This window comes from Tetrao urogallus (genome assembly GCF_951394365.1).
Source record: "Tetrao urogallus genome assembly, chromosome: 25".
Lineage (NCBI taxonomy): Eukaryota > Metazoa > Chordata > Aves > Galliformes > Phasianidae > Tetrao > Tetrao urogallus.
In genome coordinates this window covers 4,654,444-4,666,535 of record NC_136838.1, presented here as the reverse complement: position 1 = coordinate 4,666,535, position 12,092 = coordinate 4,654,444, and the positions used below count along the sequence as shown (strand labels likewise).

The following is a 12,092-nucleotide window of genomic DNA, read 5'->3' as shown; positions in this document are numbered from 1 at the left end:
AATAATGAAGTGACTTCCACGCGACCCACAGTGCAGTGACAGCAGGGATGGAGCGAGGATGGCGCAGAGCTGCACGGCTGTGGCTTTCAGTCAGCTGCAATGCGCTGCACATCAGGCACCCAATGCTGAGCAACACAATTTCAAGTTGGCTTTTTTTTTTTTTTTTTCTTTTTCTCCTCCCAGTGAAGTTGAAATTATTTTACTTTGAAGCCTTTGGCTCAGGGGCTGGGAGGCTCCCCGCCCTGCAGCACGCAGCCCTGCACTCCCCCCACGTTATGCAGCCGGGGGGGTTGGGGGGAGCTGTGTGCTGTGCTGCCCCATGGAAAGAACCTGCCACAACCCCAGGGCTGTATGTGGAAAGCATTATAATCTTTTACTTGATAGAAAAGTTATGTTTGCAGCCAAAAGTCTCTTCCAGGTTACCAGATGTGTTTGTGGATGACTTTCAAGATCCAAATAACCTGGTGGATGCAACAGAAAAAGAGCAGATGAGAGACCTATAGCATAACAGCCACACCAGCACTGCAGCTCAGAACACCACTGCACAGCTGCTATTGGTTTTCCTCTGCCATACATTGGGCCGAAGGGCTACAGCAGCAAAAAGAAAACAGGAATTTTGCCAGTCTGCCTATCTGAACTACAATCCAGAGTTTCCAGAGCCTGATCTCATGGCTCGCTTTATTATGTGGCATTATTTCCCTCCCCAAATGAAAATCATCCTAAAGTTTACAATGTGTTGCATTTATAGGTGCTGAATTAAATGATGTCATATCCAAGCCTAAAACAATTGCACACTGCAAAGAGGTTCTCATGCACTAAAGGTGCCTGCACTGGCAGAAAATGAGGTGAGCCACTATTTTTAGGAAGATCAAAGCAGATGAGCAAAATGAGAGCCTAGTGATGGAACAAGAGTGCGAGGAGCTGGGAGAGAGATCAGAAAAGAAATACACTTACAAGAAAAAACCAACATTATGTGGCTTCAGACGAACAAATGCCAGGTGCTGCACGGCTCTACTTACACAATCATGCAGAACATCATGAAGACATTCCACAAGGCAATGAAGATTCGGAAATACCTAAGACTCAGCAAGAACTCCCTGATATTGTCACCTAAAAGCCAAGAGGAGAAATCTTAGACTTGAAAAATACCCAACGCCGCAGTGCGTCGCGTTTCAGCACTAGCTAAGAAATATAAGGGAACGCACACGTACAAAAAGAGTCAGAGAACAAAATTCACGCACGGAGGGCACTGCAGAGCCGCCCGGCGCCGCCCCGAGGCCTCGCAGCCGCCAGTTCTCCCCCCCCCCCTCTCCCCCCACCCCCCCCCCCACGGGCCGTTACCGGTCGTGGGCTCCCTCGCCCCCTCGCCGAAGCCCTCCGTGTCTCTCCTCCTCCTGCGGGAACAGAAGCGCCGTTACCGCGCGAAGCGCCGGGCCCGAGGCTCCCGGGGCTCCCACGCCGCCCTCCCCGCCCCGATCCCCGCTCACAGTCTGAAGTTCAGCACGGCGCCGGCGTTCACCAGCAGCGTTCTGAGGAGAGACAGAGAGAGCGCATCAGACGCGGCCGGTCCCCAGCAGCCCTCCCCGCCCCCGGGCCCGGTCCGCTACCCGCAGAGCAGCAGATCGCCCAGCATGGCGGCGGTCCTGGCGCCGGAAGCGGAAGAGGCGGGCACTCTGCCCGCGGTCGCGGCGCATGCGCGGTCCCGGCGCGCGCCTCCCACCGCCGGCTCCGAAGCGCCGCGCCGAACCCAGGGCTGCGGCTTTGCGTTCCGACGGCGGCTGCACGGCGCGGCGGGGAACCGCGCGGGCGGGAAGCGCCGCTCCTCGAGGGGCCGCCGCCCGGAGCTCGAGGCCGCCCGCTAGCAGCGAGGCCGCGCCCCGGGACAACCCTCGGGGCGGGGCGGCCGTGCGGAGGCGGGGAGCGGGGAGAGCGGCGGGGAGCACGCCTCGCGGAGCGGTCCTACGGCCATGGAGCTGCCCGGGGCTCTGCAGCTGGGCGAGCTGGCGGCCGCCTTCGCCTCGGTGCCCGTCTTCCCGCTCTTCGACGCGGCTTACTTCATCGTGTCCGTCCTCTACCTCAAGTACGAGCCAGGTCAGTGCGGACCAGCGCTGCGGGGCGCGGGGGGATCCGCCGGAGCTGCCACAGCCGCGCCTTCTGCCCGTGCCGGGTTCTGACCGCCCCGTGCCGCTGCTCTGCCCGCGCTCGGTGTTCCGTTTCTCTCTATTGTCGCCTGTTCTATTTCTGTGGCCGCGCTCCCCTATTTATATTCGGAGAAGCCGCAGCTGAACGCTCGTCTTGTGTTCCTCGTTCGTCCCCCCTCGGTCCCGCTCTCGCTGCTTGCAGCTCTCCGTGCCCGGGTGGCTGCCGCCGGCTCTGCCGCCTGTCTGTGCCTCGGTCCCCGCCGAACGCCGCCTTCCCCGCTGTTTTTACACGGTGTGCGCTCTCTCTGCTCTGTCAATCGGTTTCGGTGTCGCTGCCCGCCGGATGAGGCAAAGCCACCCGCTGTGCCACGTTTTGGAGTCCCCCCGTTGTCAGATTGCTGCGCTGTACAAGCAGCAGCATACTGTTCTATTTCAGCTCCCTGTAAACAGGAGTGCCGGGTTTTCGAGGCCTGATCCCTTACAGCTGTCTTCCAGCATTAAGTTCTGAGCCGTGCAGTAACAGCCAACCCCAGTGAAGATATTTTCTTTTCCAAACATGTCACCCCGTAATCCCCTCAGACTGCCTAAGGCTGCAGCGAGCTTCTCGCCTGGCTCCCACATGGCAGATGAGGGTCAGGGTGGTAACGTCCCCTTTCCTTCTTAGAAGACAGCGAGGCTTAATGGAGCCAAAGAAAAATGTCCGTAACTTTCCTCCTTCAGATAACTGTTGGGTTCCTATAGATGAGCTTCACATCATGGCTGTTGCAGCTGTCTCACTTCCACTGTCCCTTCAGCTGGTTCAGATGTCGATGGGGATGGAATGGTATCAGCAGTCCTATTTAGCTCACTTACTGCTGCTCAAGGTGGATGACTGTCCGTAATGTGGATGTAGCATTTCAGCATTATTTACCTGCCTGTTACTGGCGTAGCAGAGTTTGCTATCTGATACGCTGCATAAAGGACCCTGCTATCAGTTTAAGGAGATGAAACAATCTTACAGAACTGATGTTCTTATGAAACTTCCTCCAAGAAGTGCAGCAGGGGGTGAAAATGGGAGAGGAATCAAACAGCAAGCAAAACCCCCAGGCAGTGGGAGGCTGTGGAAGAAACCACACTGTATTCCCCAACAGTAACACAGTTTAAATACCTAGTTGTATTTTCTGAACTTGAAGGGTATTTGCAAACCACGGCAGTAGCAGTGAGGAATCCTCAAATCCCCTCCATTCATATAAAGATTAAGAATTACTGTTCTATTTTACAGGTTATCTTATGAATGAAAGAGCTGAACAGATTGCTCGTGAATTCTAGAGGGCACCTAGGTTGAAGCAATGAAGAGAATGGTACTAGTATGCATTTTGTTTTAAGACTGAAAAAAAAAAAAGCATTTATTTTGAGGGCAGAATTGTTCTTTCTGATTGCAGTAGGAGCAGCAAACGCAGGAGCTAAACTTCTAATGGCTCCATTCATATGAAACCTCGTAGGGGTCTGCGGGCTGTGTGTCTCAACTATCTGATGCTTGTTTAGGCTTTGCAGAGTGTGTGTTTGGCCATTTTATTTTACAAGCTCTTTTCTTTGATTCAGTTCCTGTTGGAGCACGTTGAAAGCAAGTGTCTTTCTTAGCTCTTTGGTGAATGCACCTTCTCACTTAAAATTTACTCACAGGAGCTGTGGAGATGTCTCGCAAGAGTCCTTTTGCCTCCTGGCTTTGTGCCATGCTCCACTGCTTTGGAAGTTACATCCTCGCTGATCTGCTGCTCGGAGAGTCACCTATTCATTACTTCAGTAACAACTCCAGTGTCATCCTGGCCACAGCAATCTGGTGAGTTCTCCTCAGCTGCCGAGCACTCAATACTGCTGGCTGTGTGCAGGACCTCCCTGCATGAAGGGAGGTATTCCATCTGTGGGACACGTGTACTGTCTTGTTTGGATTTGCTGGGGAAAGCAGAGGTGCAATGAAGCAGTCTGAGTCTTTTGTGTTTCTAGATCTAGTTTGCAGTTTCTCTGACCAGCTGTCTGATGTGTTGGTAATAGGAGTGGGAACCAACCCTCTGCAGGACGATTCTATTCATAGCTGCCACAGCTGAACTGTGGCCAAACCGCAGAATCAGCGTGCTGCACTGACAGCACACAGCAGAAGGGTGGCACGGACTGAAGATTTGGGGACACTTTCATTTTGGGTGCTTGTAGGTGACCTTACCAGCATTTCCTTTTCTCTGACATAACTTAGGCTAACTATACAGTACTCTATATCTTCTCTCTTAATCCCAGGTCAAGATAAGCAAATGGGTCCTTAAGCTCCTTGTGGTTTTGTTCCAGGTATTTGATATTCTTCTGCCCCATGAACCTCTTCTACAAGTGTGTTAGCTTTCTGCCTGTGAAGCTCATCTTTGTGGCTATGAAGGAGGTGGTCAGAGTTCGCAAAATTGCGGCCGGCGTCCACCATGCTCATCACCAGTACCACCACGGCTGGTTCATCATGATGGCCACTGGATGGGTCAAAGGTGACACCTGGGAAACTCCACTGCACCTGCTGCTGTGGGGAGGGAGGGGAGAACCTGCAAATGGAGCCTAAGGTCACCACATCACTCAGTGCTGACCAGGCCGATAGTGGATGTGTTCAGCTGGCCCCAGTTAATCACATTCCTTAGAACACAGATTTATTCATACTCACAGAATGGCTGTCAACTGAGTCATCGGAGACATGAAGAACTGGGAGTCACTTACGGGTGCAGAGTTCAGTAACTCTTTATCATCTCCCATGTTCTACTGTCTCTGTCCTTGCCTGTGTCTTTTTAGGAAGTTCTTTCAGTGTTGAAACAGTCTAGTCAGTTTCCCCTTGTTTTGTAATTGCAGTAAGCATTTGTGCATCAGTTGATGGAACAGAGGCAAATGCCTTTTTCCAGTATCAGGAAACACTATAGAGCTCTAGAAAGCATTTGCCTGCTCTGTTGTTTTAGGGTAACTGTATTTTAATTTTGGGGTGGATGTCACAAACCTTCCCTTTATATTGTGCTTATCCTGTGGGGATCTAAAGGAGCCAGCAGAGCTCTCTTCTGGTGTGGCAGTTCTAGCTGTTTGCTTTTACTGTTCCACAGGTTCTGGTGTTGCTTTGATGTCTAACTTTGAGCAACTGCTGCGTGGGGTCTGGAGGCCAGAAACAAATGAAATTCTTCACATGTCTTTGTAAGTAACTAGCCTGCATGTTCTATGTCAGACTGAAAACGAAATTTGAAGAGCCATTCAGGACTGGACACGAAGTATACAAACCTTCTAGATAAGTTCTTTATTTCTCTTCTAGCCCTACAAAAGCCAGTCTGTATGGCACAGTTCTTTTCACTTTGCAACAAACTCATTGGCTCCCTGTCTCTGAAGCCAACCTCATCTTCTTTTTCACCATGTTTATGATAGTTTGCAAGGTAAGTTTACAGCAGATCTGCTGCTAACAAATCTACAGAACCAGAGAAAGGGTACGGAATTAAGAGGGGGCTGACTGTTCACCATTTTAAATTGAAACACTGACTTTGAAATGCTGCTTCCTTTCTTGTTCAGTGGGTTCCGGTGATCCTAATTTTCCTTGTAGATGCCAGTGTTTGCCCATGCAGAATTCTTGCATGATTAACTTCACAATGAAATGAAAACCTGGAAGTGTTATCTTCAGGAGAGCTAGTGCTGAGAATGAAGTACTCTGCAGAGCATTAATGAGATTCTAGGACTAATTCTTGCATCTAAATTTGATAACCTTACTAAGCCACTTTGGAAGGCACTGGCTGTACGTACCACGAAAGATCTGCTTAGGAAATTGCAGGCTAAATTCTCCATTTATTTTCAGTGTGGTAGAAGATCCTTGTGATACAGCCTTGGATTACATAGCAACAGGGACACTTACCTGTGCTAAGTAGGATGTCCTTTACTAGTTAGTTCTTCATAGCTGGTGTATGTGGTCTTTAACTCTGTCCACTGTTGCATGGCAGGTTTTCATGACGGCAACTCATTCTCACGCCTCACCTTTTGCTCCGGTGGAAGGCTTCATCTGCCCGGTTTTCTTTGGCTCTGTTTCTGGCGGACACACCGGCCATCATAATCAGCATGGGCACTCCCACGAGGCTTCCTATCAGCCACCTCCTCCTGTGAAGTCAAAAGAGGAGCTAAATGAAGGCACAAGGAAACGAAAAGCAAAAAAAGCTGAATAAAAAAGCAACCAAACAGTAAACAGGCCAAGAAAATTCCTCCAGAGCTGTGTCTCAAAGCCGCCTGCAGTCTCCTTTATCCTCCAGTCCTCTCACGGACTTCAGAGGAGAGGTGGAAGTGAAGACACTGCCAGGCAATTCCCTCAATTTCAGTTGTGCTCTCTGTGCTGCTCCTTGCTTCTTGGTCTCTATCTCTCTATTCTGATCATATTTTCAGGGATTCATAGATTTGTGCCAGGATGATAAATGGGTGCCAGTTCCCAGCTGGCAATTATGTCAGCAATTATGATGCATCATCTTTCACTGTGTTTATTTATGAATGGAAGTAATGGTTTGTGCTCCCACAACTGTTCCTGTGAGTTTTCATTGGCCTTTTTGATGTCTCCCAGAACAACAAACTGTTTAGACACAATCAATGTGGAAATTGGATTTCACGCTCAAGGAAATTAAATGGTCTGTTACAATCCTGATCTATTTTTCCCAGCTCCTGCATCTGCCATGTCTCCAAATAACATGATATTCTGTACGCAATAAGGAAAACAGCTCTGGTGTCCTGGCCAAATTCTACTCTGAAATTACATTTTTCTCATCCAAGTTCCCTCTGATTCTTAATGAATGGTCACTTTCTTAACTAAGACTTTGTCTGCAGGACCCTTGAAGCTATAAAATGCTCTTAAATGCTATCTATTGGTACTGTTGTTAAACTGTTTTGCAGTGTTGCTGCTCTGTTAGCAATTGTGTGTTTCACCTCAAACCTGATTGTCTTTACTTGAGAAAGAAGCATGTTTTTGATTTGTTTGTAATCCTGTGGGATATAAGAAGGGTATGTGAGTGTAAATAAGTATTTATTACTATTTATTTATAACTGTCAGGGCACCTAATTAATGGACCTGAAACTGCTTTTTAAGTCTTTGCATCTTTACATCAGGAGAATTGGATACTTCTAAGTACGGGCTGTGCTTGAAGCGGTGATTTTGGTGTGCTGGTGGGCAGCCTGAACACTGACTGTACGCAGGAGGAAACGTTTCTTATATTCTTAAAGAAGGTTAGAAAGGCTGAAGAAATAGATTTCACACCAGCTGATTAGAAGTACTTTAATGGACTAATAAGAGAGCGCCAGCTTAAGAAACAGAGTTTCCTTTGTAGGTCCCTTTTTGCCAAACTACTGATCTGTGCCCAATGAGGGAGGGAGAATGTGAAATGCCTTGCATGGCTCGGAGCAGTCAGTCAGCTTGTTCATGTTCTGCTTAATGAATACTGGCTTTTAGATTAGTTTGAAGCTGTTCCTGTAACAGATTTTGTTCTTAAAAGTGTCATCTTAAGCATTGTGCCCTGGAGACCTTAACTCATTCTGAGGTGGGTTTTTATCACTGATGGCCAGGATCACTGCAGTACTAAAAGTATGCTTGGGGGTGGAGTACTGGGCTTTCAGCTAAGCAGTGTGTCACCATCCCTAGCAATAAGGCTTGCTGCTGTCGCCTTGCAACGAGGAATAGAAATTGAAGGATTTAAGAACAGTCATTGCTTGGTTGTTGTTTTGTTGGGTTTTTTTGGTGTGTCCCTATTCCAGAATTGAAACTCTGATATTAATTTTGGAAAAAAGAATTATTATATACAACCAGATAAAAGCCAGTAAGAGGTCAAATGATTCGTAGGTTTGGGTTCTTAAAGTGCCTTAACTTTGTGAGTTTCCCTCAAAAGAAAACAGCTTCTACCTGACAACAGTCTGGTTTTGCAAATACTGGTCTACAAAAACCTGGTGTATCACTGACATGCATATAAAGAATGGTTTATGAGATGTCTGATTCAAGGGGAAATTTGTTATATAAAAGCCCTTAACAAAATAAAAATTGTGAAGCGACTCTGATTGTCCAATGGCATTTGAGGAACTGATGTTTGCTGCTTTTACTCTCACCGGTCTTAGAAGTCACACCTTCCTTGATCTTGTTGAAGCCTCCTTGACCCAAGGACAAAGTGATTCTGGTTGGACTTTGACATGTCCTACAAGTATGTCTGAGCACGTTAGAGTCGGAAGCAGTATGGTAAAATATCACTGCTCTTGTCGTCCAAGTAGCTTTTCTAAGACTTCATGGAGGGATATAAAGAAACTGACTTATAAAGGCCAAAGAGGAATGTTTTGTACCTGTTGACTCCACCTTTCCTTTTGTGACTAAAAAATGAAGGTCATCACTTGGGACAGGTATGTATAAATCTGCAAACAAACACAATTCTAGCTTATTTATATGGAGTTTCAGTATTTGTATTTAAAACAAAGAAACAAACAAACAAAAATACCACCAAAAATGCTTTGAATGAATGGGACCTGGACGTGCTTGAGAAATGGGCAGCCTCACCTGGTGAGTGGCAACCAATGCACAGCAGGGCTTGGGGCCAGGTGGGCTTTGAGATCCTTTCCAGTCCAACTGTTCTGTGATCTAGCACAGTGCTGCTATCAGCTGCTGCTGAGTGCCAAAGCCTTTGCTCTTCAAAATACTTCTGGTCAAGTAAAATCATAGCTGCTAAGTAAGAACAGATAGGAGAAATATTCTGAGATACCTTAAAATTAAAGCTCTGCACCTTTAAGGTTCTTTATCTGGAATGTGATTAGTATCAAGAAGACAACTGCCACAAAGAGAGGTCACAACTTTCATTTAGTGGAGCCTTTTATAGTGAGAGATAAGGAACCTTTCTTGAATTTCCATGGCTCAGCACTGGTAACCTACAGTACATTTCAGGCAAGCCTTCATTCCAGCTAGCAAAGATGTTTCTTTCAGAGGTACCTTCTTTTTAACTAATGCTGTAGGGGCACAGGGTTCAGTACAGCTTCTATGCATCTGGGAAGCTCTCAGTTGCCTGTTGGTGCTGCTTCCTGAAGGCTCTCTCCAGCTGGAAGGAGAACATTAGCTGGGCATTTCCCAGCAGGTTAATTAACTTGCTTCCCTGCCACAAAGAGCAAAGGAGCTCCCTGCCTGGATGACTCAATGAGGACCTGCAAAGGGCTATTGATTTTTTTATGGGTTTCTCTTACGTCTCCTCAAATCTAACTCTGAAAATGTTAATTAGTACTCCTTACCAGAACAGCTGAGAATTTAAGTTCCTTTGGAATGTGAGATTAAATACCAATAGAAAAGAGGGTCTGTGCAAGTCTTACACATATTAAGAACAACAACAAAAAAACAGCAGAATGTTTCACATCGCTTAGCCATTCTGCTGTCCCATGACGTCCATTTCAACAAGTTTTGCTCAGGACTTGGACAGAATAATAAAAAGAGCAGGCAGCTGAGAGTATGTATTTCAATGCTTTGAGAAATCCTGCTATGTCTGAAGTGTGCCATGCTGTGCAGAATGTTCCCAGCTCCAAACTGCTGCAGCGCAGGGTATGAGATGTGCGTGCCAGGGCTTAGACTTCCACAGGACAGACGTCATTGCCTTCAGATAACTCCTGATACTAACTCTAGTGAGACGTAGCTAAACTTAGCAAGAGATTTAATCCTGAGAGAGGCCGTAGTTGCCCAATGGAAAAAGCAAAGTGTTTCATTTGCTGCTCTCAGCATTTCTTGCTGATTGACAGGTTTCCCTTTTCTTTTGCAGACAGAAACCAAACCAGCGTCTACAACTTTCAGCATTGCAAATTAGCTTTACAGACAGGGAAAGCTCTACTGCTCTTAAAGCCTTTGTAGAAAAGAAATAATAATAATGAAAAAAAAAAACATAGGAAATGTAGATTATTATTCACAGTAAAGGACCTGAGAGACCAACGGAGAAAACTTCTATGTAAAGACCTTGTGTGAAAAAGGGCAAGGCCAACAGAGGGCCAAGCTGGAGGGACTTGTGTTCGTGTTGTTCTGTAAGGAAAAGCTAATAAAATGGGTTTGGATTTCAACAGAACCAGAAGTGCAGCCCTCCCTCGGTAGGCACACACAAAACTACTCCCAGCTGAGTTCAGTCCTGCCTGCGTGCTCCATGCAGACAGCAGCCTGAGGGGCCGTGGGGGATGGCAGCTCACCAACACTGAGAAAACAAGTTCCCATCCCCAGCCTGCACTGCCACTGTGACTCACAGCTGCTACTCACCTCACCTCTGAGGCGACATTTCTGACAAAGAAGAGAAGTTTATCACTCTGATAGTGTTAAGATCAACATTCAAGAACAGCTTTGAGTCTGGCCTCTCATTCACACGTGCCCATCATTTGCATTTTTCACACATTCTCCAAGGAAGAAGTACCACTAAGGGTTTCTTGACACTTCTCTGTTTCCTTTACGTTCTTAAAGAGAATGCTGGGAGGATTTTTAGAGAGCCTACAACTGAAATCCTTTAGGAAGAATCAGTATGAGATAGTGATTTCATCTTACCTTTAGGATACAGGTAAGCTGTAGACGTGGAATGCAGGAAAACAGGTCTGATATGTTTAGAGGCTTAAATGTTTTTATAGCCTAAGGAAATTCAGAATGGCCCTGAAAAAGATTTGGTTGGTTGATTTTGTTTGGTTTTGATTTGCAAATTGCAGAAACTCCCTGCTCACCAGAAAGTAACACGCTGCATTCCTACAGCAAGCAAGCTGTTTCTCCTCCAATTAGCCCAGTCCTCGATTCTTCTCAGTGATGCTGGCAATCTCGACTTTCCAAAAATGTCTGCTAACCGGGGACTTCTGCTCCAACTGTAACCAACTGCTTGAATCAGTGGGTTTGTTGGTGGCGAGGACTGCTGTCATCAATACTACGACAGGTACGTGCAGCACGATGTACAAACTGCACATTGCAGAGTGCTGCCAAGGCTCATCCCAAGGCTCCAGTGTTGTTTTGATGTTGATAGAACAAAAGCATTATTACATATTTCTCTGTCGCTATCTTCCAGTCTTGGTTTGCCTGGATGCCACTGATCACCCTCATCCTCCAGACTGTGTCTGCTGTCACCTCTCCAGCACGGTATATTTTAAGCAACCTTAATGGAGCTGACATTTTCCTCCATTACATCGTTGGTTTTGATCACAGAAGCTTGAAGAATAGTCTAAAAATGCACTTCAGACTCCTGAAGTTGACAATTTAGATTGAGACTGATGATGGCTAAACCCAGATGAAGGCTTTCTGTAATGTTAGTTTCTTGCAATAAGAGGCTTCATCTCCGTTTGATTTATGACAGATTAAGATGTTGGTTAATCTCTTCTTACTTGATTAATCTTCACAGACATCCAGCCAAGTACTGTGTCCAAAAGGAGCCTGTTACATAAACACACATTACTAATTTTTCTTTAATTATTACTCTGTATGCCAGAGGGATACAGAGGGGATACAGACAGGGATAGACAGCAGCCTCTGCAATCTGACTTCAAGAGAAACCGATGAACTCAGCTCCTTGGGAGGTCTATTTTCTTATCTCTGCCTGCACCATTTGACAAAGGGAAACTGTGAAAGGGAATAGCCATGATCCTGGGTGTTAAGAAACTTCCTTTAAATACCTGAGTGCCTAAACTCTCTATGAAACAAGTAGTGGTACATTCTCACCACTAAATAAAATCTCTAAAAAAATCTAAAATACAGAGAGAATTCCTAGAACAGAGAAAGGCAGCCAACAAAGGCACCTCAGCTGTGTACAGTGCCTGGTATGGAGCACATCTGCCCTCAGGAAAGACCCTGGGGATTCTACCAGGTGACAAGCACCAGTTGCTATAGAGATAGCAGTCCTCTCCAAATACAGAGAGATGCTCCAGAATGCATCTCAGTGCAGTCAACCACTTCCTACTGCTCCTGTCAAAATAGCTGAAATT

The 12,092-nt window shown here is 46.6% G+C and overlaps 2 protein-coding genes across 2 annotated transcripts; one reads left to right on the top strand and one right to left on the bottom strand.

The window, feature by feature from the left end:
- Nucleotides 1-1,015: 1,015 nt before the first annotated feature.
- Nucleotides 1,016-1,699, bottom strand: SMIM7 (small integral membrane protein 7; the record flags this gene model as incomplete). Its single annotated transcript, XM_079546891.1, has 4 exons — nt 1,608-1,699; nt 1,488-1,529; nt 1,342-1,394; nt 1,016-1,110 (listed from the first exon to the last, which is right to left on the bottom strand). The coding sequence occupies exons 1-4, from the start codon at nt 1,631-1,633 to the stop codon at nt 1,016-1,018; spliced, it is 216 nt and encodes a 71-aa protein (XP_079403017.1). The 5' UTR covers nt 1,634-1,699.
- Nucleotides 1,700-1,967: 268 nt separating this feature from the next.
- TMEM38A (transmembrane protein 38A) lies at nt 1,968-6,331 on the top strand (the record flags this gene model as incomplete). Its single annotated transcript, XM_079546814.1, has 6 exons — nt 1,968-2,091; nt 3,804-3,960; nt 4,458-4,642; nt 5,237-5,324; nt 5,440-5,557; nt 6,113-6,331. 6 exons carry the CDS (start codon nt 1,968-1,970, stop codon nt 6,329-6,331), a joined length of 891 nt encoding a protein of 296 aa, XP_079402940.1.
- Between the last annotated feature and the right edge of the window lie 5,761 nt (nt 6,332-12,092).